This window comes from Porites lutea, chromosome 4 (assembly GCF_958299795.1).
Source record: "Porites lutea chromosome 4, jaPorLute2.1, whole genome shotgun sequence".
In the NCBI taxonomy this organism is placed as follows: Eukaryota; Metazoa; Cnidaria; class Anthozoa; order Scleractinia; family Poritidae; genus Porites; species Porites lutea.
Window position 1 is genome coordinate 5,686,972 of NC_133204.1, and position 26,170 is coordinate 5,713,141.

Genomic DNA, 26,170 nt, shown 5'->3' on the forward strand with positions numbered 1-26,170 from the left:
AATACCGTAAACTCACTGCCGCTTATACGGTCTGGGATAAATATATTTAGCCTGCAAGGGGTTTTAGGAGGGCTTAAAAACTGAGGTGCTTATTTTTCGGGGGGGGGGGGGGGGGCTTATAACTGGAATAATAAAAGCGCTTTTAAACAAGGATATTAGCTGATAGAAGTGCTGATCAAAATGCGTCCTGCTAGAGGGGGGTTATAATCGCATGTATTTCTTTGTTAATCATAACTATAACAAAATTGTCAAATCTGATTGGCTATCTACTGCCCTGATTTCAGCCTTAATTGGACAGTTTAATTGAACAGTACGCGCCATCACGCGCGCGCTTAAATGGCTTTTCTTTTCAGTCACTGGTAGCAAAACAAAATTTCGAATTTCTTGTGTTTTGATTTAAAAAAATAGCCTATTATATCACACAGTTTGTTAAAGTTATGATTAATTGGTAACAAAACTTCGTGTCGTCCAATTCTTTCTGTAATCATACTCGTGATTAAACAAATCGGACTCCCGCGTTGATCACTCGTATGATTACAGACCGAATTGGACTCCACTCAGTCCTGTTACCATTACTTGCAGGTAGATGGACCTGTGGCTTGGATGGGAGGGGTCTTACAAGCGGCAGTTTACAGTAATACTGAAGATCGACGTTTGTTTATGAGACGATCAGACGGATAGAACGTATTGGTTGATCCAAACTCATATGCACGCGTGGCTGGCTAGAGCTCGATATTTTTGGGGCCCGAAAAGGAAAGTATACGGGAGCTTTTAGGGAAAAATTTCAGGCTCGAAAATTTGATGATTTTTGAAACGCACGCTGGGTGGGAGACTACTTACCATCGAGTTCTTTTCTTAGACGAGAAAACTATACTCCTACCAGTTTTTCAGGTGTATAAATGAGTAGCGGTGACATAGAGTGGAACTTCGATATAACGAAGGGCCAAGAGACCTTCAAAAATTTGTTCGCTGTAACGAGGTTTCGTTATATCGACCGAGTTTCTTTTCCATATATTTTACCATTGACTGTGGGGTAAACAAAATCGTGCGTTATACCGAGGACTTCGGCATAATTATATAGATGTTCAGTTCGTTATATCGTTTTTTTTTTTGCACTGTATTGTTAATTGGCAGGGTGTAACCCGTCGAGATGGCGTCTCGTCCAGATGGAAAGTAGCTCGTGAATCATGCTACAAAACTCTTGGGATAGGCTCCTACCTAATGAGTTCGTGTAGATCTCATTACAGCTTAACCTTTTTTTTGGGGACGTAATACTCCGAAGATATCATTTGAAGGCCAGTAAATATTGTTTTATTTTCCTAAGGCATGATCTTCCTAGTCATGGATAATTTGTAAATTGCTTCATCCAAATACAGAACTAAAAAGAAGACAAGCAATTCTATTTGAAATGTATTTTGCCAATCCTAAAGAAACTATATATTGTCTTGATACTTTTAATTGGCGGGATAATCAGTAATTTTCTTATTTGCGTCCTCGCTTTCCTGCAGGACAGGTTGTTCGTCGGAGTCTCCGTCGTCTTGTTTCAGAAATTGTTCTTCATTAGAGTCGTCTTCATCGGGACTTGGGTAGCCACTATTACTGCCGGATGCTGATCCCGATCCTGATTCAATGAAAGCTGATTCTGAAGTTGTTGAGTGAACAGCTTTGACAACGACGTCGTCTGAAAGTTGGAAAATAAAAAAAGCCAATGTTTTACATTCAAAAGATGCTATAAATTCAACCTTAAAGGTGCTAGTTATGGAGTTATGTTTAGTGCGCATTATTTTGGAAAAATTAACATGACGTCAAAACAGTGAATGTTATAACGCAGATTTTTGACAGGTTCGTAGGATAGGTTTGTCTTGAAATTTTAAGATGTTGCAGTGAATCAATCTCAATGAAAGTTTCAGATATGATTATATAGTTACATTATGAAGATTTTGTGAAGAGATTTTTAAAAAAATTCGTTCGAGTCGTTTCAGAGATATACAAAAAATTTTGACTGAAGCGGCACTTGTACAGGTGGTGAGAAAACGGGCTTATTTTCAACATTCGCAAGAACGAAAATACACCAAATTTATTTCCTAGCATCAAAATATGACACTAAGCAGCATTCTGACGCTACTTAAGAATAATTTGACTCATTTATAACGTTTTTATTAAATAATCTATCACGGCTATTGAAAATTTAAGGTTTGAAATATATTTTCCCTTTAGTCGAATTCAAACATATAGAATTTTTTACTTCTTATGGAGATCTTTTGCTAAACACCAAACTTTAAGTTCCTAGTGTTGGATTTTCAGTAGCTGGTCTAGCTCACACAAAATTCGGCTTTTATCAGTTTAAAAGTTTTTTCTTTATTGTTGTCATAGTAATATCGATTTTACTTAAAACTACATTTTCATAAATTTCAATCCATAGCCAATTACTGGTGAAAAATTTATAGCGATCGGACAAGGAAAAAAAAAACACTTTTAAGGCGATTGAAAAATATTAATATAGCTTCTGAAAACTAATTATATCGAAACACCTTAACTGGCAGCTTTTTTAGTTTCTTTTCCAGTAAACACGACGCCTCACTGATATTAGTCTTCTGATCTACTCCACTGTTCTTCTTGCTGACGCGTTTCTGACTAAGCACTAAAGAACGTTTGCATAAGAAGCAACACTAATGTGTCGTAGTAAAAAAGAGCGTATTTTAAGAGCAAACGTTTTATCTTTACAGGCAATTCAACCACTTTGAGTAATGCAGCGTACATTGCAATTACCTTCATCGTCAAAGTCTCCTTGTATTGTATCATCTGTCACTGTCTGTTTTACTTCTACGAAAGACGATCCGTATGCTGTAACGAGCATGCATGAAAATAACCCAAACAAGAGAAAAAAGTTGAATGCATGAGTCATGTATATAGAACTCGATCAGTCGGCGCCAGATCAACATCATCGCATAATAAATGTCCACATTAAGAAAAAAATTTGTGCCCCAACATTAAACTTTTGCGCAAGCATTTTACTCCCGTAAAAGTCTCAATTGCAAAGATGTTGAAGTAGTGATAGTGAACACGTTTTTCTGTTTTCCATATGGGAACCACACCTAAACATAACTGAACAAAGAACCTTTTATAATGACGAAAGATAGCAGCAACATCAAAGGCACCATAGATTCCATGCTTTTTAATCAAAATCTGTTCGACTTTTGGACTCCTGAAAAGAAAAAAGTAATCAGTTTGAGTTGTCACGAAACAGAGACATTAATTTTTTCTAGGGCTGGAGATGGCTGTGGCAGATTCTTTTAAAGTTTAGAATCAAGTGTGTCAATCTGAAGCTTTGATCAGGAGACGTCGGGTTCTTCTTGTCTTACATTGTAACCAGTCCCTCTTTAACTAAACTGAACTGGAATTTTAAGTAGCAGAAATGTAAACGAGTACACCGTCCTAGGGTATTTAACGACGGTTTTCAAGCATACGAAACATACCAGATGTTTTCACCAGGGACTGAAATGATAATTGTGAACGCATTTTCAGTCCAAATTTGCGGATCAGTGCCGGACAGTCTGCTGGAACAGGAACTCACCCAGAATATAGGAGAGTGAACGGTGACAAACCTTACTGTTCGATGTAGGAAAATAAATCAAAATTATAGTAACTACAGAATAAAGAGTGTCACAAAAAATGCTCCCCGTACGTTCTACTTCATATTTTTTTCACTGTTGACTAGTACAGTCATGAATAATACACTACCCGTGTACAGCGAAAAGCTAATCGTTTAAGCGGGGTAGAGGTTAATGCCAGTGTACTTACTTTTCTGCTTGGCTGCCAAAAGGACCCTGAAATTTTAAAATGTTTTCAAAATACCGTTGCCTGCAATCAACGCTAAGCAATGACGAGCGCAAAACAGATAGTTAGATTTCTTGAGCCAATCAAAATTTACAACGTATTAATTTTTTATAAGTCAAATGGGCCAGACCAGCAGAAAGTTTCTCTCGGTACCAGCCTGGTCGGGCGTCATAGACTAACCCATCTTCATCGATTGAAAACCACCTTCGTCTTACATGCTAATTTGAGCTTAGTCAGTCGAGTTGATCAGGGCCCTAGTCCAATATAATTGTGAAGAATAAACCACCAATGCAAGACTATGTCTCTCTCTCCTTCCTAACTTTGCGCACACAGTAAAATGTAAAATATATAAAGGAAAGGAATTTCTTCTGATGTGTTAATCCTCCTGTCTAAAAGATTTTTCAGTCATATAAATCTGTTGATGTGACAAAAGAGCTTCAGTCCATTAAAGGGAAATGCTTAAAAGCCCAATTTTTCCTTCTGCAAAAATCGAAATCTGTCGTTGGTTCTCGATTTGTAATTGGGGACAAGGATGGTGCATTAGTGAAAGTCCGTGGCGTTGTTACTTATCGATCCTGCAGGTTATTGTTAGGGTGACGCTAATCGGACTGTTGATGTTGCTTGCCCCTTCTTTTTTTCTCTAAGAGGTTTTATTTTTCTTCCGGTTAGTCCGTTTTCCCCTCTTTTTAAAAACAACACTCGAAAATCAAATTTATCTAGAACTGGCGAAACGAGCGGCTTAGCGAGGTTCTTATTCTGGTTTTTGTATTGCTAAACAACATAAAGTTGTTTCATTATCTTTTTAGCAATTTCTCCTCATCCATTGTTTTGTACTATTCTATGTGCTCTCATCATGCTGATCAGCTCGTTAGTTCCTTATTTTACGGCTTCCATGCAAGTATGTTATTCCTTAGATTTGAAATTTTAAAGTTTACATTTCATTATAATTTGCTACTCTGTTGATTTGCCACGGAGTTAATTTGTACTTCGACTAAATGCCGGGCACTGTACAAAGTTAAGACTACACTCAAGCTATCTTAAAAGAACTAATCGAGTAAGTTTACGAATTGTGTGGCGCCCAAATTCTGTTAAAATCATTATAGAAAATAGACAAAAAGGGAATTTTTAGAACTGCATCAAATTTAAACTTAATCAGTTAGTCAAGCCGCACTTATACCCTCACCTGAACGTTCCGCAGCCACTTAGAACTGAACAAAAAGCCTGCTCACAATTAAAACTTAGATCCTATACCTTCAAAACGACTGACTTGAATAAACTATTGGCTATAATAAAAGAAAGTACTGAATTATGTAACATTTTTCAAATATTAATTACTTTAGGCCAATTCCTCTCCTTCCAGAGACTGGCCATGGTATGTTCTACGCTCATAAATTATTTGGCAGAATTTTTCAATCCTTTCTGGTTACCTGTAAACCCAGTGTGTTTACTATGGCTGACCGGTGCCATTTATTTCCCTAAATGCTTAACCTGTTTAGTGGAATTATTCTGTTTAATACTGGCTTTCTCTGCCATTAACCAAGAAAATGCTTCGTATATTGTAGGGTCATCGGGTATGCCAAAGCATGCATAAATTAGAACAGCTCAAGCTGGCCTGTGCAATCCATGCCAGTTCATCAAGTTTAGGGTTCTGCTAAGTATTATTTTGTAAAGAAAACTTCACTCTTAACAGACGAGTGATGCGTGATTTTGCCATAAATTGTTTATCACTCATGTGGTGTCAGTATTCTAAAGCCAGGGTAAATCAAAATAGTTCTCCCACGCACTCGCCAACGCAGCTGGTCGTGAACGGGTAAGGTGACCCCATGTTTCCTGATCAGGTTTTCTCGTTTTAGTCCCACAACAAAAAGTTCTCTTAGCCAGAAAGTAAATCTGTTGTTTTAAGATCGTGGCTAAATATTGGCCAAGTTCTTTTTCCTGCGTTTTTATTTACTTCGACTTCGTCTCGGTCCATAAAATCGACCTAAAAGTACTTGGCCAATACTTAGCCTTCTTGACCTCACGCTTGCAGGTCAAATATAAATTTATCGGAACATCAGAACACAGGACAAAAGGAGGTATCACCGTGACAGAATCGAATTCATTTGAAATATTTTGAGCGAGACTGAACTTGAAATCAATCAGTTGTAAAATAAAATTGTAGTAGATGAACAGCGAAGCCTGACAACCCGGAACTTAGTTGTAATGGCTACTCTTTCAAGTGCTTCCCCAAATAAATGTGAATGAAAAAGTTCCTTCGATCGACAGTCGTTGGTTACTTAAAAATTAAGCGAGTAGTATCAAGAGTAAACAAATTTACAAGTTAGAACTTTTGTAGCTTCGCGTTTGTGCATACTGGCCCAGTGAATGAAAAATCAACTTTGGACTGAACCACAATTTCTTTTTGTCTATCCGAATTGAATGAAAAAAAAAATTCATGGCAGCAGCTTGAAGAATTTTAATTTATTGTAGTAAAAATAATATTCCACTCAGTCATTGTGCTTATTCGTAAAATATTGAACTTTGGCAGTCGCAAATAAAATTCGTATCTTCGAGCCCGCTGTGTAATATCATTAATGATAAATTTAAATAATCATTTATAGTAGCACTGTCGGGTTACACGCATGGAAGGATTTCTGATATCTCGAGGACGAGTCGAAGTCAACACGTTACTTTCGATCATACCGAGGTGGCCACCATTATTTTAGAATAATTTTCAATAAAATGGCAAAGTTAATAATTTTTAATTAGTTTCTTTCGTTTTGTTTTACTTCCCCTTAAACATGATTGGCTGATCAAAACCTTGCCGTGCCTGCCTTAACCAATAACAAATAAAGTGAACTGGTTGAAAACAATCCCGATGCCTTCTTCAATATCGTGCCGCGTTAATTCCCGCGCTAGCTTTGGCATCTATTTCCGTCATTAACGCTCTGATTGGTTTATTAGATTGTCTTCGCCTGTTCTGATTGGCCCGAAAAAAGCTACAAGCTTTCATTTTAGTTGAACCAAAACTCGAATTGAAAACATGACAGTTAGTAGCCAAAGTGCCAGGTACGAAACTGAGATATATTATAATAATTAGTTAAGAGCACCACTCTTATCTGCTTAAATTTGTGCTTGCAATTTTGCTAATAAACGTCTATTATGATGTAGGTTAAAATTGTAGGAAATTACGGTCTAAACATTTACTCTTTTATTTTAAAATGTTACTTAAATATATTCCTTTTCACAAGTAAGAATTATATCCGGTATTAGTTGCACAAGAGGCCCTAAAAATAAGTCTCTGACGTAATACTCGATGAAGCCGCTTAACAAACTGTTCAGTTTCGTTTCAAGAAACAATTGTTACGATTGGCTGCGAAAGTGATAATATCATCCGTCAAACTGAAGCTAATACTAACCTTGATAGGTATTGTATCTAATTTCTCTAAAATAAGAAGTTTGCTTGAAAACCCAAGCCTTGCCCAAGCGAGTGCATTATCGCCTAGCTGTTCATTCAGGAAGGGACATTATTGCATGCCGGTGAGTATTTTCTTATTTTTTAATTTAAAAAAGATGGATTTTATTTAGTATCGATGTAATTTTTAATATTTTGGAGCATTTTATTCATCTTTGCTTTTGCTCGTCATCTGATCTCTTTTTTACCCCTATTTTATATCAGCAAATACTACTGGAACTCTGTGATATGGTTTATAGAAATTTTACCAGCTCGCCGGTAGCCTGTTTCTCGATTGATCTGCAATTTGATCACGATAAGCTAGTGTGCTTTTGCTTGCCTCGATTAAATAATTATTAACCTCAGGTTCAGCGATACTGAGGGTAGTGCAAAAAAGTATTTTTGACTGAATCTCTACATTTCTTTACATTAAAAGACTTTTAAGTGAAAGGATATTTCGAGATATTAAATGCCCGATTGCATTCCAGCGATATTCTTACTTCCTACTTTTGGAAAATATTACGTTTGTCTATAAATCCGTACAAGCACCCTTTCAGCGTTTATATCGGTTTCTGTGCATTCAGGAAGAAAGAAATACGAGAACCGTTTTTTATGCATCATACATTCCGCTAAAATTAGTGGCAATGAAACCTTTATTCATTTCGTAGAATTGGACTTCGTATCCAACAATTAAAAAAACAAAAGTCGGCGTAAGCAATGCTGCGAGGCCGACGATAATTGCAGTGAATCTTTCACTGCATCGCATGCAGTTCTTTCGGGACGTCAGTGAAAGAGGTTGTCTCAAAAAATTAAACTTCGTGCAAAGAGGACCAAATGATGAGCGGTGTATCAATAAGCAAAGCTACACCACTCTGTCATCAGATGTATCCCGTTTTGTGATCTCTGATACAGCAACAGAAAAACTTCAGTTTCGTTGGGTAACTCCAATGCACTAGTGCTTAAGTTGGATCATTGGCTCAATTTTCTCTTGAAACTATAATCACAGACAAACTGCAAAACACAAAACAATGCACTTAACTTTTTAAATAGTGTCATATATTTTGGAACATTTTTTAAAGGGTGAAGCTATATCGAAGGGTCCATATCCGATGCCAACATTGACGGTTTCAGCACATCAAGCCATATTAATCACTTTCGTCTTAGCTTTTCGCAAATATTCTAGCTGGAATCCGGACGTTTCGTGCCCCGAGACGATTCGTACCCAAAGTTGAGATGATTCGTACCCGCTTGTAATAAGTATCAGTTAGGATTTCCATTAAAATGTATTACTGTACTTTTCACAAACATGCAAATTCTGTAAGTCACTCTTTCACGTCACTTTTTCTTTAATTTTGTGTTTGGCGGGGCTTGTGTCACTAACCTTGTCGTATTCTTCTTATGCTTTCGCTCTTCAAATAGTCTTCGATTAGTCGACGTTCAGACATGTAGCAAATTCGGACGTGAACAAACACATTTGTTTCATCCCACAATCTCCACCTGTACGTCCTGTCTTGTGGTTAGTTCTGCGGTTTCGATCCTTTGTTTTAGTGAAAGCCTTAACTTAAACTATGAAAACACGCTGTTTACAACATAAAGACTTGGTTATTGCGTGGGTACGAATCATCTAAGCTTTGGGCACGAATCATCTTAGCATTGGGTACGAATCATCTCAACTTTGGGTACGAATCGACGTCCTGGGTACGAAACGTCCGTGGGTAAGAAACGTCCTGTAAGCTTCTAGCGGAATTTCTAGCTGAGTGTAGAATATTGATCCGCTGGACATTTTCTGAATTCGCCGCGGATGAACTGTCTTAGCATGAATATCGACAGATGTGTCCCCCAGAAAACTCTATACTTAGGACGATCAGTGGTGCAAAAATGAAGACCCCTGACTAAGTTAATCTCAGGAAATCATTATGTACGTATTTAGGCAGCCAGAGCCATCATAAGATAGGTCCTAATATGGCTCTTGACGCAGGCAAGGTTTGCCTCCATCTTACAGACTCTGGAGGCATACAAATCAGGGAAATTTGCTAGTTTCGACGAAAACAACAAAATCGACAATGGCTTTTTTTTTTCAGGCCAATCATAGCGCATACTCGAATCCTGGTACACAGGAGAGGGCCCAGAATAAGAACTATAGCGCTGTTTCGCAGACGGACTTAACAAGAGTTTATTTTCGTCCGTGGCGCAGACTATAAATATTGATGACTTGTGCTATGTTTTTCTAGTTTTAACTCAACATGTGGTTGAAAGTGCTTGTTATAGCCAGTCTGTCCTGTCAATTTTTCGTGGGAAGTATGGCTTGCTCAAGTATCGTGGCTCATGGAAAAGGAGCGGCTGTTGTTAAGGATGTTGTGGACACCATAAACAACCTGGGAATTTTTCCAAATGATAAAAAGTTCCTCTGCCGTGTGGCCTGGGTCGAGTCGAAATACGGATTGGCACGTGGTACATACAGGCGTGGTTACTATGGCGGTATTTGGCAGGTTAGGAACTAGCAACAAATAGCCCTTTACAGAACTTGATCACGTGCCTGGCTATCACTCAGCGACGGCTCGCTGAATGGCAAGCCATCCGAGCGTTAATTCCGATCTCAAAACTTTGAACTGAATGCGATCGGGCGGAGCATTCCTAGTTTGATTATTCTGTTGAATATTAACCGAAATGACTGGACTACGTTTGAATTAAACTAGAAAGGGGAGGAAGGCTTCATCTGATTGCACTCCAGGGGGGGCGGGGGAGGGTTAATTTTTGCTGGGTATGTGCCTCTGGCCTCTCAGAACCCCTATCTCATTGTAGCCTATTCTGTGGGCAAATATAAACCGCCTCTTAGTCACTTTTTTGGAAAATGTAATTCTCGCGATCCCAACTTTGTAGCAACTTTCTGTTTGAGCATCTACTTTACTTGTAAAGCCTTTTACCAAAGGCACCCTGTAATGAAGAATTGACACATCGGTTAAACTTAATGACGTAAAAATCTTCTCATTTTTAAATCCACACCTACCTGAATTTTCTAATGTCCCAAATCCCGAAAATATGCGATCCCATTCTAGTAACTCTTATGAAAATGCAACCCCATTATAGTCAATCCAGCCGTGAAAATGTGACCCTATCTAGTGGCACATCCCCATTGGCCTATTACTAACAGAAGTATCCACCCCCGGGATTACAGTCCACTTTAATTTCAGTGATGGATCTGAATGATCGCTAGATCGCACTCAAAGCTCTGCGATCGGAATGATCGCTTGGAAGGCTTGCCGTCCAGCAAGTCGTCAACTAAGTTGTATCCAAGCACGTGACCTTGTTCTGCAAAGGGCCTATTGAAACAGTCATCAGATCTAGATTACAACTAGAACAAACGTCTGAAGCACTTTTTGCTTGAGACATTACGTAAGAGGAATTTCATTTACCATTTATTAGCTCAGTTGGGAGAGCATCCGTCTGACTAGCGCGGGGTCGTGGGTTCAAACCTCGGCCTGACCAACAACCAGGGTCTTTGAAACAGGTGAGATCATGCTGGCTGTGATTTGACACCTTGTTTCAGTTTAGATGATCACGTTATTTGGCAGCGACGTTAAGCCGTTGGCCTTTTCTCCTTCATCCTTCTTTCATTAGTCAAATCGAAGGGTACGTAAAAGAACCAACACTAGTGTTAAAAACGATTAAGGATAGCTTCCCTGGTGGTGTGGTCCACCTTTCACGTATCACGCATCACGTATCACGCATCAGGCATCAGGCATCATGCATCACGCATCACGCATCATTCATATCATGGGCTGTGGGAAGGTTACAGTAAACTCATAAATGGACTGATAGCGGCTGCCACTGGCGCCCCTGTATGCTGAAGTCCGAGCTTACTGTTAGACATGTTAATATAAAATGTAACGAGGGAGCGTCCTGTTGTCCTCTAATCAACGACATTACATTACATTATATTACATGAATGGTTAATGTAGAGAATTTTTAGATGATTTTTTGAATGTTTTTAATGTATAAAAACTAAGGGAGTGGGGGTATTTAAAAGTTTGGAAAATTAGAAAATATTGGATTTGCGGGTTGTTAAAAATCAAAATATGATGTGGTAGTTCAGTATACATATGACCAGATTGTCCACTAGATTGTCCAAACTGTTGTAAGGGTATACTCCCCCCCCCCCAAAAAAAAACAAAAACAAAACAAAAACAGAATGCCCCCTTAATTCCCCCTCATATTCCACTATATGGCAGAACCTCAAAAGCATTCCAAACTAGAAAGTGGTGCCCGAAAAGGGTACCATTTTCAGGCTTCAGGGATGTAAAAAGGGAGGACCGATTTTGCTATGGGTACACTACGGAAAGTATCTGTCCTTTAGTTCTGTAAAAAGTCCCATAGTTAACAGATACATTAATTTATAGAAGCTGAGAAAAAGTCGAGGAAACGTTCTGTTTATTCATATTTTAAAGACAGACGAGTGCATTTATATTATAAGCTGTTAAAGGGAATGCAACGTTGTAATCTAGGTATATGAAAGAGGTACGGCCAATTATCAAAAGAAGGTTCAACAAAAGGGGTACCTTTACTTTCAAAAATGGTATATCAAAGAGGGTAAGGAGTTGAACCTCGGGGCAGAGCATTCCCATATAAGATTTTGTTAAGTAATTCTCCTCCCCCCCTCCCCCCCCTGCCCCCTCGGGCTATATGTAAAAAGATGCAGACACTGACTCGTCTTAGGTCTAGATACAAAAATCCGGATTTTTTTAGGATTTTTAGAGCCAAACGGGATTTTTAGAAAATTTTAGGATTTTTAGACGATAATGTTTAGAGATTCTACAGTTGTCATGGTTTTGGCCTCGGTTATGCCACTGATGAAATGTTAAACTTTAAATTACGAAGTGCTTGTTTGAAAATTAATATATTATAGAGACAAACCACTTACATTGTCTAGTAAATAAATTATCATTTAGAATCAGTTTGAAGGTGTTTGCATACAATTTGACAACAGGACCTGTGGTCAAATTGCACAGGTCACACGAATTCCTTATTGAATGCATATTATGTGATTATGCCGAAAAAACATTGGGAAAAATCGAATTTTCTTAGAATAAATTTCGAGATTTTTGGAAATAAAATTGGGATCTATAGACATTTTTTTGGAGAATTTCCGGATAGATTTTTTGGCCATTTTTCTGGATTTTTGTATCTTGGCCTAACCTAACCCGTCCCCAGTCGTCTCTCACAACCTCTCCCTTGTGGCGCGCAAGATGTGATGGGAAGGAGGAAAGCGACGGAGAGTAGTCATCCTCTCTTCTCCCTTCCGATCACCCCCTGCTCCCCCAGTGTGCGTTACGCGCGAAGACAACTGGAGACGAGTCAGATGCAGGCACGAATTATCCTGGTGGTGAGTCTACACCAAACAGGCCTGTCAGTCTCGTGCAATATTGCAATTGTTTAATAGGTTGACAGAATTGGTCATCTGGAGACAGTCAGAAACGCTCGTTTGAGGGGATACTGGTCTCAAATCAAGGCCAAACTCGGAATAGACTGGACCAAGACAACGTGGCAAGACTTGGTGAAACCGCTGTATTCTGGGCTGGCTGCTCGTTTGTATCTTGTCAGGATTCCCGCCGCGATTCCATCTAACCTGCAATCGCAAGGCTCGTACTGGAAGAAATACTACAATACAGTGGCTGGAAAAGGAACAGTTACGAAATTTATTAATGATGTGAGACGAGCAAGTGGCTGCGCAGTATAGAGTGAAAAGTGTCTCTAAACCTTAGATGAATCATGTTTGTTTTTCTGTTCGCAAAGTAAAAATGTTTTCAAAATTCAAGGCGTTTTTCAAAAAGACCCGCCATTTAAGGATTTGAGTAGACATTTAATAGTGGCTTCGTTTAACACAGCTCATTGTAGAATTGTAACAAGAAAAAATCGCTTGAATAAAGGAAGCCGAGCATAATGTGACTGGGACCTGTCCAAACGTAAGTGCCTGGATGGATATCTCCGCCAATCCCTTTCTCCCCCTGCCCCCTCCCACCCCTGCCCCCTCCCCCAAAAGAAATCATTTGATCAAAACTTCCAAGAAATCTGCCTTATTTGTTTATTCCTCCTGAAAATGAACATGCATGTGCAAAGCTGATCGTAAAGGTCTATCTAAAAAAAACATTGAAACTAACTTCTCTTCTGACGGTGCAAGTGGGTCGAGAAATCTGAATCCTATATGCTATTTTTACAGGCTTTCTATATGGCTTTTAAAAAGCCACCTAATCTGCTTATATGCACGGAATATCACTTCAGTGTAGACATATGCCAATCTTTATATTTATTGCTTATTCCAGTGTCATAACTATTAAAATCAGTTTCAATATTAATATTCCCCCTATCCCATGCTTCGTAAGCACTTTCAGTTTTAAGGAAAAGATACAGGCTACTAAATGCCCAAGGGAGTATTCAGGAGATTACATTTGCACACTGATCAACTGCATGCTAACAACGCAATTATCCAGAGTACGTTTTCCTTCGTTTACCCTTTCTTGTATTGACGTTTACAGTTTTCCCTTTCTCTTCCTGGAAATAAAGCGGAAAGAAACATTACAATCACCCCACTGACCTGGCCAATCACCTTATCCCCTCAGCGAATGACGTGTATTAATTGAACACGATAGTCAAAACCTAAACCCAGAAGCGAAGGAGATTATTTTCGGCGCAACCCAGTTCAGTTGGAACACAGTCAAGAGGAAAGTTGAATTAGCCGAAGTAAGTATTTTTACTGAGCAGACCTAGTATTCCACGCTGCAAGAAAATTCTGAGGCAAACTTAAAGTAGCTGGCATCTACTACATTGTTTTTGTCATTGCTGATCTGATATTTTATTCTTGTTGAAGCGTTGAGGTTTGGTGAGAGTATCCGAATCACCGCAAGTCATAGGTGAATTTCTTTTGTCAATCGCGCTAACATTTTGCTTGAGCAAATTTCGAATCAGTTTTTTTGTAAATATTGCAATGCATGCAGCTTTGTAATTTAAGCGCTGAGTTGGCAGACAAGACGAAGCTTATTTAAAAAATAGTTTTATATCATTTGACCTAAGTGGCATTTTAAAAGCACTTTTAATTTGTTTAATTGTATCTCTTGCAAACGAAAGAATTCAACTAGAAAAACTCAAAACGGTAGGCGTTGCAACATATCTTCTGGTAAGTCCTTTAGACGATCAGTGTACAAGTTCTACCTTCACTTTCACGAACTTCCCATAAAATATTGTGTGACATCATCACCTTATACATATGAGACGAGCAAGCGGTTGTGCAGCGTAGAGTGAAAAGTGTCTTTAAACCTTAAATGAATCAAAAGACATGTTTTTTATTGCTGTTCGTAAAATTTGTAAAGTTCAAGGCGTTTCGTGAACATAATTTGACTGGGACCAGTCAATGAACGTACTTGCGTGGATGAATATCTCCCCCAATCCCTTTCTTCCCCCACCCCCTCCCCCCCTAAAAAATCGTTTGGTCTTTATACTATACTTCGAAGAAATCTGCAAAATTTGTTTATTCCTTCTGAAAATGAACATCCATCTGCAAAGCTGATCGTAAAGTCACGTCTATCTAAAAAAACTTAAAACTACCGTCTCTTCTGACGATGCAATTGGGTAGAGAGATTTGAATCCCATGGTGCAGGAGCCCATCACTTTTATTTCATGATACCCAGATCCCAGCGGCTGTAAAAGTGTAAAAATGGACGTAAAGGAGAAAAGGAAAACGGTCGAAGGACGGGCTTCTGAGTTCGACTTCATCTAATTTTATTTTTTCACGGTGCGGTGACACACGAGACTCGCGGAAATATGACACTTTTCGCGGGAAAACTAGCCGTTCTATTTATAAATCTACTCGGGAAAGGGTTGACTCAAGAAATTAATGGAGATGGAGGCTCCATTTGATGGGCTCCTGCATGGTGCTATTTTTACAGGCTTTCAATATCGCTTTTAAAAAGCCACCTAATCTGCTTATATGCACGAAATATCACCTCGGTGTAGACATATGCCAGTCGTTATAAGTATCACTTATTTCAGTGTCATTGCTATTAAAATCAGTTTCAATTTTAATATTCCCCCTATCTCATGCTTCGTAAGCACTTTCAGTTTTAAGGAAAAGAAACAGGCTAGTAAATGCACAACTGCAAGGGAATATTCAGGAGATTACATCTGCATACTGAACTGTATGCTAACGCCGCAATTATACAAGTAGGTCTTTCACTTGACATGTTTTCCCTCGTTTACCCTTTCTTGTATTGAAGTTAGTTTTCCCTTTCTCTTCATGGAAATAAAGCGGAAACAAATATTCCAATCACCCCACTGAACTGGCCAATGACCTTATCCCCCGCAGAAGTCTAATTGTGGCAAATGACGCGTATTAAACGCGGTAGTCAAAAACCTGAACCGATAAGCGAAGGCAGATGAGATTATTTTCGGCGCAGTTCAGTTGGGACACAGTCAAGAGGAAAGTTGAATTAGCCGAAGTAAGTATTTTAATTTATTTACCTAGAGTTCCACGCTGCAAGAAAATTCTGAGGTAAACTTAAAGTAGCTGGCATCTTTTCTTGTTTTTAATATCATGGTTATTGCTGACCTGATGTCTAATTCTTCTTGAGGCGTTGAGGTTTGGTGAGAGTGTCCGAATCGCTGCAAGTCAGAGGTGAATTTCTTTTGGTCTGAAACGTTAACTTTTTGCTGGAGCAAATTTAGAATCAGTTTTATTGTAAAATATCGCAATGCATCAGCAACTTCGTAATTTCAGCGCTGATTTGGCAGACAAGACGAAGCTCATTTAAAATATAGTTTTATATCATTTGACCTACTAAGTGGCATTTTCAAAGCACTTTTAATTTGATGTATCTCTTGCAAACGAAAGACTTTCAACCAGAAAAGCTCAAAACGGTAAACTGCGTTGCAACATCACTTCCGGTTAGGTCCTTTAGACAATCGGTATACAATCAGTGTACTTTCACTTTCACGAACTTTCCCCCCCCGGGGGGGCACTTGGGTATTTTTTGGGTGGGTATGTGCCGCCCGGGCCTCCAAATTGGCACCCCGTTCTAAAAACTATTCCCTTAAAATTGATACCCCGTTCTAGAATTCGCCCTAAAACTGATACCCCGTTCTAGAAATGAGCCAATTTTTTATACTCCGTTCAGGGTGTAACAAGAGTACAACAGTTTGCTTGTTAACGCGCGCATTGAACCGTATTTTTAAAAGCAATCTGTCCTTGAATAATATCAAATAGCTGCTTACAAAACTGGAGCTTGGGTTCGAAACATTATATCCCGTTCTAGAAAACGCCTCTAAAATGGATACCCCGTTCTAAATCAGGAGCTTCAAAATCACTACCCCGTTGGGCGGCACATACCCGTATTTGTAATGTATGGGAGTACCCTCCTCGGGCTTTTCCCCTAAGATATTGTACAACATAATCATCATTTACAATCCTCATCATACCATAAACAAACCAAAAAAAAGTTATTTCTCATTCTTATTTGTTACAAAAATCGTCTTCACCTTTGTCTGACGAATATTCCATAGAAATTCTCGGAACTCAAACGATTGGAATAAATTAGACCTTTCAATCAGACAAAGCCCATCATTAGCTAGTTTTAAAAGAGTGTTAAGAAATGTAAATAGTTTTTAGTTTAATTTTTATATATTCATATATTAGTCTTTATTTTTCCTTTTTGGTCTTTTTTAATTTTTGAGGACTCTTTTGTAAATCACTTATCAGTGAAACTGATATCCTCAATAAAGATTATTATTATTATTATTAAAGTGAAGGAGCTAATAAAGGTCAAAAGAAGATGTTTAATTCGATAATATTATCAGTTACCAGCAGCCGATTACTGATTTAAACAGGGGCAAACATAGCATTGTTAAACGTATTTTAGTATTTAAACGGTACTATGATATACGCATATTTTTATCCCCTAAAATTTTTTCATCTGTTCGGATTTCCTAGCTGAAAGTCTAGTGATCCGAAAATTATAGGGATCAGAACTTACCTTTTCGAAAATCTCAGCCAGAAAAAAGGCTCCCTAAAATTCTAGGTGACCTTTTTAGGGTAAAAATCCGTTAAAAATGGGCAATCTGATACCTTTATATAGATGTTCGAAAATCCTAGGAGAGGCAGGCAAGCAAGAAATTCTACAACAAATGTTCCGAAAATTCTAGATCTCAAATCGTCTTCCGAACGGATATTTTCCGAAAATTGACGTTGGGTGCCCCTGTTTAAAATGACCTAAACTGACGATCGACCTTCAGGCTCTACAGTGTTGTACATAATCTTTTGTCAGTAAAAGAATTCCAACTGAAGATCCTGGTCAATTTCACAGCGTCAGACAAAATCCAAATAATTATTGACAGTTTTCTATGTTATCAGGCTTTAAATTATGCCTGCATGATATATACCCTCAGTCATATCTTTCTTTCTCCCCAGTTCATCTTTACTGGAAAGCATGGCTTACACACCGAAAGGAGAAGGAGAAGGCGTTGTGAAGGACGTCGTAGACACCATAAATGGATTAGGGATTTTTCCTAACGATCACAAGTTTCTCTGCCGCGTGGCCTGGGTAGAGTCCAAATATGGGAAGGATCCTAATACCTACAGGAGTGGTTACTATGGCGGCATATGGCAGGTAAGCGGACTCTTTCAAATAAATTATGATAAAAAAAAAACAGCAAAGACAAAAGCGACATGAGTTTTCTCTCGTTATCGCACGCTCAAATTCCTTATCAAACTGAATTGACTATTTAGTTTTTTCTTGTAATCATCGCCCCGTGTAAAGGTGATGTTACATGAGACAATTCGCAAGGACGATTTTGAGCGCAACACCAGCGTTGCAATGATGGAACAACGTTGCAACCATTCGATTCAATGTCCCAACAATATAATGTTGCAACGTTGTGTTGCGCTGTAACATCACCTTAAGGGAATCCAGTTTCTGGAATCCCGAAAATGTTCGCTTGTGATCTAGAATCCGGGAAAGTTTTGCTTGTGGAATGCGAAATTCCTGGGCTTTGGAATCCGCAATAAAACCCAACGAATCCGGAATCCGAGTAACGATTGTAATCCGGAATCTATAAGTTCCACTGACAAAGACTGAAATCCAATGCCTGGAATCCGGAATCCACGGCGTGGAATCTAGGCCAAGACTAGTATTGGATTCTCTTACATGGGGCGATAATTAACTATATTGGAGGCAATACTTGATATTCTTTGTTTTATGGATACCCAAGGTTGATGAGGTGGGTTACCGCGAGACCGTCATTCAGACCAGCCTGAAAAAGTATTGGGACCAAATCAAGGCAAAGCTCGGCATTGATTGGACCCAAACAAGTTGGCAAGACTTGGAAATGCCGCTGTACTCTGGTTTGGCTTCTCGGCTTTTTCTCGCCAGGCTTTCTCCTCCTATCCCAGCTGACCTGCCATCGCAGGCACAGTACTGGAAGACGTATTACAACACTGTTGCTGGCAGTGGCACCGTGCAAAAGTTCATTGATGACGTCAAACAAGCGCATGGCTGCGCTGTGTAGTTCTGCCAACTGCGCACTGAAATGGAGCAGATATCAGACTTCCTAACCAGGGGGAATCTTAATTTTTCTCTGTTTGTAATAATTCGCAATTTAATCTCCTGATATTATCCAATACTCTTAAAGTAAAATGTAATAAAGAAATAAACGAAGGAACAGAAATAAGTTGAGTGTCATTTCTTTGTGAGGGAGGAAAAAGGTTTAAAGAGCTTAGACCATTGAGGGTTTCCCATTAAACAAACGGCGCAAGGTAAATGCACGTTTATTGCAGATGTATGAGAACCCTGTTCTAGTTTTTCAGATTGCGGGGTTGGCTCAGAGACTGTGAGCAGGAAAACCAGAGACGGGGTGGGGTAGCGGTAGTGGATAACGGGAGATCGTATCACCTAATTATTCATGCACCGGAATACCTCGAAAATCAAGCTTTTCCTTCCAAAAGTGGAATTTCCTTTCCAGGGAGTTCTTATGCATTCCTCTTATCCGCTTGTACGGTCCCTTAAGGCAGGACACAACTGGCACGAAAAGAGAAGGGAAAAACTATTGTCAAGAGGTTGTAGTCGAGACAGCTGGGCCCAGTTGTTTAAAGACCGTTTATCGCTAACCCGGGGTTAAATTTTTAATCCGGCTTTCATTTTCGTTTGTTCAAAAGCACTTTCTCTGATAATTTTCGCCACTCTTTTTAGAACATCCACCCATCAAATTGTAGACAAGAAGAATTAAACTCAATTTGCTTGTTAAGCTTTCATATCTGAATTCATATGGGTTATCTTAACACAGCTTTGAACAACCCTGCCCACGGATCTTAATTTCCAACTATACACGTTTCTCTATGGCTTGGGTGAAGTCCGTGGACTACTTTATAACCATGGTTTTGACAATGCATGGGCTGGTTGCAAGGTAGGCTATATAGCGTTAAATGAAGTTGTCTGTCCCGAAATGTGAACGAAAAGCAAAATGCAATCATAACCAATGAAGACTTGATGAGCTACAGGGCGACTTGTAGCAACGGAGTTAGAAAGAGAGGGAAAAGGGGGAACATAATTTGTGCTTTTTGGAGAAAATTCATAATTGCACAATAAAAAATATTTTCTCAGCGCTTATTAAATCTTTCTCGTTTTTCAGTGTCATGCTTTTTAGTGAGTGTTACTTCATAAATGTCCCTAGCTTCTATTTTTAACATCAACTCTTAGGAAAATTAAGAACATGTACCCAAAGGCAGCCACTTTCGACAAAGTGGCGAGATTGCAAAGCCCGACTTTCTGCTGACACGAATACTGTTTTTTTTTTTTTTTTACCTCTGTCAGGCCGTCTCCTTTTTCTTCGTTTAGCGTCGAATGCGTTTCCTTTTTTTCAGTCGGTTGGTCGGATGAAAAAAAAAAAAAAAAAAAAAAACGTTTATCGAAATCACAAGAATTCTGAGAATAGGAGGCCTGAAACCCCAGTATCATTGCCGAGGAACCTGTAAACACAACCCATGGTTACTACCAAACCAACACGAACTCAGTATGGTAGAAAATTATACGATGGTCGATTTCATTCATTCATTTATTTTTGCCATCAACCAGAAATACAACAACAGTATACAGAAATTTATAATATATTAAAGATAATATACAATATTCTAACTAAATTAATAACAACATCAAATGTTTAAAGCGGTAATGGCAAGGAAGCCTATATAGAAGCCTGGGGCTTATAAACTATAGGCTTCCCGGAACTAGAACTTTCCTGGAAAGTAAAAAGGAAAGAGGATATACCACCGAAACATCTATGCCTGGAAATGCTGTTACAATGCTCATTTTTCAGATTAAAAGAATTAAAGAAATAAAACAAGGTTGAACTACGTCGTTCCCTTTTGTATAGAAAATGGCAAGCGTTGCGCGGGTCTGTCGGACGACGTAAACAAAAAAAAAAAAAGTATGGGAAGGCCTCGAAGTGATACCTCTATTACATGTACTATCATGCTTGCCAATTTTTTGTAGAAAACATTTCCTCAGTTGCTTTAGAGTGAAACACATTTTACATAGACCTTCATAACTTAACTATTCTTCGAATACTTTTTGCTTTCGGGGTATATACCAATTTCGCTCATAACGCACAGTGTACAGTAGTTATTCTACGGATTTGCCTACTTGAGTAGTCGGTATGTTACAAAAGGAATTCGGCTGCATGTCCCAGAGGCTCATTAGAGGTTAGAAGCTAACTAACATTAAGTTTACTCAGGCTACCTGCAACAAGGTAAACTGATATGTTGATCAAAATCCTAACTCTGGGTTAGCAGTGTTGCCCTTTGTAGTGATGAACTAGGCAAGACCTGGGAAAGTCTATTTATGAAAGAAAAATGTTACAAGTCCCAGTTGGGACGCTGACAGTTCTCATTTGAAAGATGAGTGCTTCTTTGAAGAGCCATTTATGCAAAATCTGAAAGAATTTCTTGTGTAAAAGGCAATACTAGGTTGAAGAAGCTATTTTTTAAAAGCACCAGAATTTTAACTCTTCTTCTGTTTCAGTTTGACGTCTGGGTATTAAAGCTTGAGTTTATGAACCCACTATAAGATCTTCCATAATGTTGAAACCCTGACACAACAAAAAAAAGTGGATAGATAAACTTCACTTTTTGTAGTTTTCATTTTAATTAATACAATCGACGTAATATGAAACATGTAGACTTAAAAATATAACCGCAGTTATGTAACTGTGAGCAAAAAGTGCAATTGGTAAAAACTTCAAAGTTCCCAGACATTTTGGGATTGCCATTATTCAGTTAAGTGGTATTTGTTTTGGAATGGATGTGCAATGGTTCCAAAAATTAAAAACAATAATAATATTAATAAATTATTGAAGGATCTAATTCAGGATCTAATTAAGCCAAAACTGTAGAAATGGATTTTAATCTTTCAATTCATGTGTAGAAAGTAAACATGAAGCAAAAATGAAAAACAAAAAAAAAAATTAGAACAAAAACAAAATCACTGAAGAAAACAGGGTCGTTGACAAGCAAACTTGATGTTTCAGGCAGCAATTAATGGAAAAATATCACAAAAAATTTACCTTTTTAGCCCCATGTTGAAAGAACCTTTGTCCAAAGGCTTCAAACATTCCGCCAATTACTGAACCTACACCGTAGACATTGATACTAGCTCGCTGCTCAAATAATGTCCTGAAAATGCCACAAAAATCTTAATGTCTGCTGTTATATCCTCGTTGATTATTATTTTCTTCCCTATGTAGAGATGAAAATCACTAGCTGATTTTAATTAAGTAATATTGACTGCAAAGACATGTTCTGAAATTATGGTTTCCAATCTTCAGTGTATAGGTGTAAAGTGTTTCAGCAATTAATTTTTCTATTTAATGATATGTAAAGAGACCTCCACACATTACCAAGAAATATAAAAAGAAATTCAAATAATTGCAGCAGCACTTGGAAAAAAAAAGTCTTGAATTCTAGCATGTCCTTTAGGCAACCAGCGGTTACATTTTGCTGCCTAGGGCAATTACTTGCTTGTCTTAGCTGATGATTTAGATGTGTTGACTTCTGGCTGACTGTATTGTTTGCAATCTGGGATGGGATAACACACTAGAGAAAATGGTTGCAAGCCAGGCCCAGCTGCTAGCTAAAGTTATACAGTACTTAAACTAAGATACATGTAAAAATGAAATAAGATCACTTTAATAGTGGCTAATAGGACTAACCAGTCTGGGTTGGTGTCACATGCTCGATAGCAGCTGTACTCTTCAAGGAAAGCATACTTTGACCATGTCAAGTTGTAACAGTGAAGATGAAGACATTTCTCTTTTTTGTTTAACCACACTTCCTCTTCAACTTCAAGTGCTGGGTATGGACAGACCTACATAATTATTCGAGAAATGTATTTTTATGAAAAGTATATCATGCTTGTTCTACTGTAGTTGAATTCTAGCATTCAAAGGAGGAATTAAAATACAATGTAGAGAACCAATGCAAGCCCATTCTTATAAATTTTCACATTCAAAAGGGAAATAATAATTATCAATATTCAGGAATATTAATGAAGTAGAGAAAAAAGGTGTTTATTACAATATTAAATTATACTGTACAATATATGTTACCATTATTCTTTCTTTGATAATGTGTAAGTCACTGTTTTTTTTTGTTGACCTACATTTTTACTGATATCAAATCATAAACCTTTGTCTGAAAGCTAACTTAGGTGAAGTGTTACCAGGTCAACTGTTGATCAGCCTATATAGACTATGATGTATTGTTATTCCTGAGGCTGACCTTACATGTGTGCAGTTTGGTTGACTAACTCCTGTTGCATGTACATGTGTATACAATATCATTTTGCTTTACAAAAGCTAAATAATATCACTAGGTGATAAACATAATGTCCTGTTTCCTCTAGATACAGTTTAGAAGTGCAACAAATCCTTTATTAAATTAGTTTGTTTTAAAATATATATTCAAACTTGTCACTTCTACCAGTGTTGACCCTTCAAATTTGTACTTCTACCTTTTTTAAAATGCCTGGTAAAACATTAACGCATTCCCCTCTTCTGATCATATACTCCTCACCAGTTTCTGGGTCTAAGAGAAGAAACAAAAGGCACATGAAATTCATTCGCAGGCGTGTACAAATGAATGTAAATTTGTACTTGTAACAACATACTGTAAGTCAGAATAAAAACAGCTAATTTAATACAAATTTTATAATAATTGATTCAAAATGTAAAAATGCAATGTATTGATATAGTGACAAAGGTGAAGTTTCAAACAATGTGAATTCCTGTTTTCAGTGACATTTTAACTGCAGGGGCAGTCATGGAATCTTAAACTACTCGCTAATAAACTCAAAGTCAGACCTTCTAAACCACATTTCATGATAACCTGGCCTATTTCATGTACAGCATTCCCCTGGCCTTCTGGTTAATATCAATTTTGGTGACATATGGGAGAACTGATCAACTTTCGGTAAACACGAAAACAGTCGCTTTGGAAAAATTTTGCTAGCACGAGCCGAATAAGCATATTAAAATTAGGTAACCTGTATATTTTCAGCCGTATATCTCAAAAGTTGCAACAGCTGCTGAGAATTAGATTGATTTGTATGAGAAAAACAACATTTGCAACTCAGTCACCCTTGAATGGTTTTCCTTACAAATCTTTTTAAATTTCGAAATTTTCAAACTGTCATGAAACATTTCCTTTCGCATTACGGGGCTCAAATCTCCTTTTAATTAATAACAGGCACTTTGAGCCCTTTAAAATACAAAGGGAAAGATTAAACACCAATTTCAGAATTTACAAGGACTTATATGGAAAACCACTCAAGCATGACTGGGTGAAAAGAGTCGTTTTTCTCATACAAATCATTCTAGTTTTCGGTGGCGGCTGCAATTGCTACTTTTGGGATATGTGGCTGAAAATTTACAGGTTACCTAATTTTAATATGCTCATTCAGCTCGTACTAGCAAAATTTTCCAAAGCAAACTGTTTTCGTGTTTACCGAAAGATGATCAGGTGATCAACTAATGCAAAAGGCCTATTGCAACAAAAGTGCTAAGATCACTGTCCTCAAATATAGTATAATTGGTCAAAGGTGTTTTATTTTCAGGATGATATCCAGTGATTGAAGAGACCAGAAAAACTACCATTGACAATGTGCACCTACCTACTTTGTGTTCCACAACTCTTATTGATGTCACATTGCTATCTTTACCACTTGTGTACTGTGCGAGAATAAAAATAAATAAAAATTCAACACCTAAGGTCATGTCATAAGACCAGCTGGACTGGAAAGACTTGAAGGGCTGGATAGTTACTGCCAAATTTGTTGTATTGTGCTGCATAGTTTGCAAAATTCAAAGGAATTTTGGGTTTTCCTGTCCTGTTAATCATCTTAGCGGACTTCTTAGGAAACAAGTTTACTTAAACAAGTTCAAAAGATCAGGGTTTGTGATTTGTGATTGGTGGATTTTGATCCGTTTGCTTTGTTACTGTGTTTCAAGGTTCTTTGCTTGTGATTATCCTGTTTCGGGCTATAATCGCCTGGTTTGCTTCAAACTTTATTTCTGATCTTTCTTATTATTGTCATTTGCAAGAATATAGCAATGTCTGCCTCCTTCCCTCGAGAAAAATTCCACTCACCATTGCGATTCTCTTTGCCATTTTCAGTTTTGTTTTAATTTGCGGGTCAAGCTGGGCAACATGTTCAAACGTTGGGCACTTTCCATTTAGGAAAAAACCTGGAAATTTCGGTGGGAGCAAAGGTGGATTTTCTGATTGGCAAAAAGTTGTTCCATTTGGTCGTAAACCCCGGAAAGTTGCGGTGCCCGACCATGGACCTGGAACTGATACAAACTATGAGAAACGTGTAAATGGAACACAAAATTCCGTTCGGAAATTCCAACCGGGAAAATGGGCCCACCTTTTTAGATTTTTCACTTTTTGTGGGAATTTTCCAATGGGACGAACCGACAAAACGTGTTCCATTTACCGCCCACCAGAAATTCCGGAAATGTTGACTAAATGGAAAGTGCCCATTACAATTTGCATTGACTGGGTACCCCACCCCCACTCAAATGATTGACAGCATAAAAAAACCCAAAATCTCTTCGAAGTTTTCAAAATGTGCAGCGCGGTACAACGAATTTAGTAGTAATTCTTTCAATAATGTTGTTTTGTTGATTTTTCAAGTAACCTATGACAACGGACATAGCCGAAAGGGCTAATTTGAAGAGAGCTTTATTTCATTTAAACAGCTCTAGTATTTCGGATAAAACGCGAAACGTTTCAGGACTTTGAGTTTTTTTCCGACGTCAATCAAATCGTTAACATAGGCCCCAAAATCCAAAGACGTTTTTGACATCGCAGGTCTCGTGTTATCCGAAACAGCTGTAGCTGATGTTGTAAGAGCTCTAGGGAGGAAATCAGCTGAAGCAATAGGCTTACATTGTTCTTGTCTTACCTCGTGACCTCGTATTACAGGCCTAAATAAAATGTCTACCAGTTGGTAGAATTAGTTAACATGAGAAAACGTTTATCACTTGGCTTCGCAGACCAGTTTTCTCCAGAGATATTAAACGCACCCTCAATTATATTAAGCTTATTAAGCTTATTTCTTCACGACGAAATCAATTACCATCGATGACCGATCCAGCGCTTACCTTTTGGAAGTATGCACGAATAACTTTCTCAAAAGGATGTTTAAAAATATGTTCAAATTCCAAATAACGGACCATTTCCGCGATTTCCAATGGCTTTAGCCATATGAAATCTTCGGAAGAAAGGAGACGACCAAGAAGTCTGAAGATTTCATCTGGAATATTGTCTTATGATTGGTCCATCGATGATATGCTAGCCAATCATCGCCG

The 26,170-nt window shown here is 38.1% G+C and overlaps 4 protein-coding genes across 5 annotated transcripts; 2 read left to right on the top strand and 2 right to left on the bottom strand.

Annotated features, from left to right (window-relative positions):
- Positions 1-1,305: 1,305 nt before the first annotated feature.
- LOC140935722 (uncharacterized) lies at positions 1,306-5,187 on the bottom strand. Its single transcript, XM_073385295.1, has 4 exons — positions 5,021-5,187; positions 3,119-3,205; positions 2,770-2,844; positions 1,306-1,681 (listed from the first exon to the last, which is right to left on the bottom strand). Exons 2-4 carry the CDS (start codon positions 3,168-3,170, stop codon positions 1,455-1,457), a joined length of 354 nt encoding a protein of 117 aa, XP_073241396.1. The 5' UTR covers positions 3,171-3,205; positions 5,021-5,187; the 3' UTR covers positions 1,306-1,454.
- A 1,959-nt stretch (positions 5,188-7,146) lies between these two features.
- On the top strand, positions 7,147-13,072 carry LOC140935421 (uncharacterized). Its single transcript, XM_073384973.1, has 3 exons — positions 7,147-7,356; positions 9,502-9,759; positions 12,708-13,072. Exons 2-3 carry the CDS (start codon positions 9,514-9,516, stop codon positions 13,002-13,004), a joined length of 543 nt encoding a protein of 180 aa, XP_073241074.1. The 5' UTR covers positions 7,147-7,356; positions 9,502-9,513; the 3' UTR covers positions 13,005-13,072.
- A 787-nt stretch (positions 13,073-13,859) lies between these two features.
- LOC140935422 (uncharacterized) lies at positions 13,860-18,979 on the top strand. Of its 2 annotated transcripts, XM_073384975.1 has the most exons (4): positions 13,916-13,939; positions 15,696-15,756; positions 17,721-17,919; positions 18,521-18,979. In XM_073384975.1, the coding sequence occupies exons 3-4, from the start codon at positions 17,740-17,742 to the stop codon at positions 18,815-18,817; spliced, it is 477 nt and encodes a 158-aa protein (XP_073241076.1). In that variant the 5' UTR covers positions 13,916-13,939; positions 15,696-15,756; positions 17,721-17,739; the 3' UTR covers positions 18,818-18,979. The 2 variants fall into 2 exon arrangements, with proteins under 2 accessions (XP_073241075.1, XP_073241076.1); XM_073384974.1 differs by lacking the exon at positions 15,696-15,756 and having other exon boundaries at positions 13,860-14,005.
- A 1,379-nt stretch (positions 18,980-20,358) lies between these two features.
- On the bottom strand, positions 20,359-26,090 carry LOC140934016 (PRELI domain-containing protein 2-like). Its single transcript, XM_073383702.1, has 6 exons — positions 25,964-26,090; positions 24,469-24,526; positions 23,311-23,384; positions 22,511-22,665; positions 21,866-21,974; positions 20,359-21,391 (listed from the first exon to the last, which is right to left on the bottom strand). Exons 1-6 carry the CDS (start codon positions 26,036-26,038, stop codon positions 21,353-21,355), a joined length of 510 nt encoding a protein of 169 aa, XP_073239803.1. The 5' UTR covers positions 26,039-26,090; the 3' UTR covers positions 20,359-21,352.
- Positions 26,091-26,170: the final 80 nt, after the last annotated feature.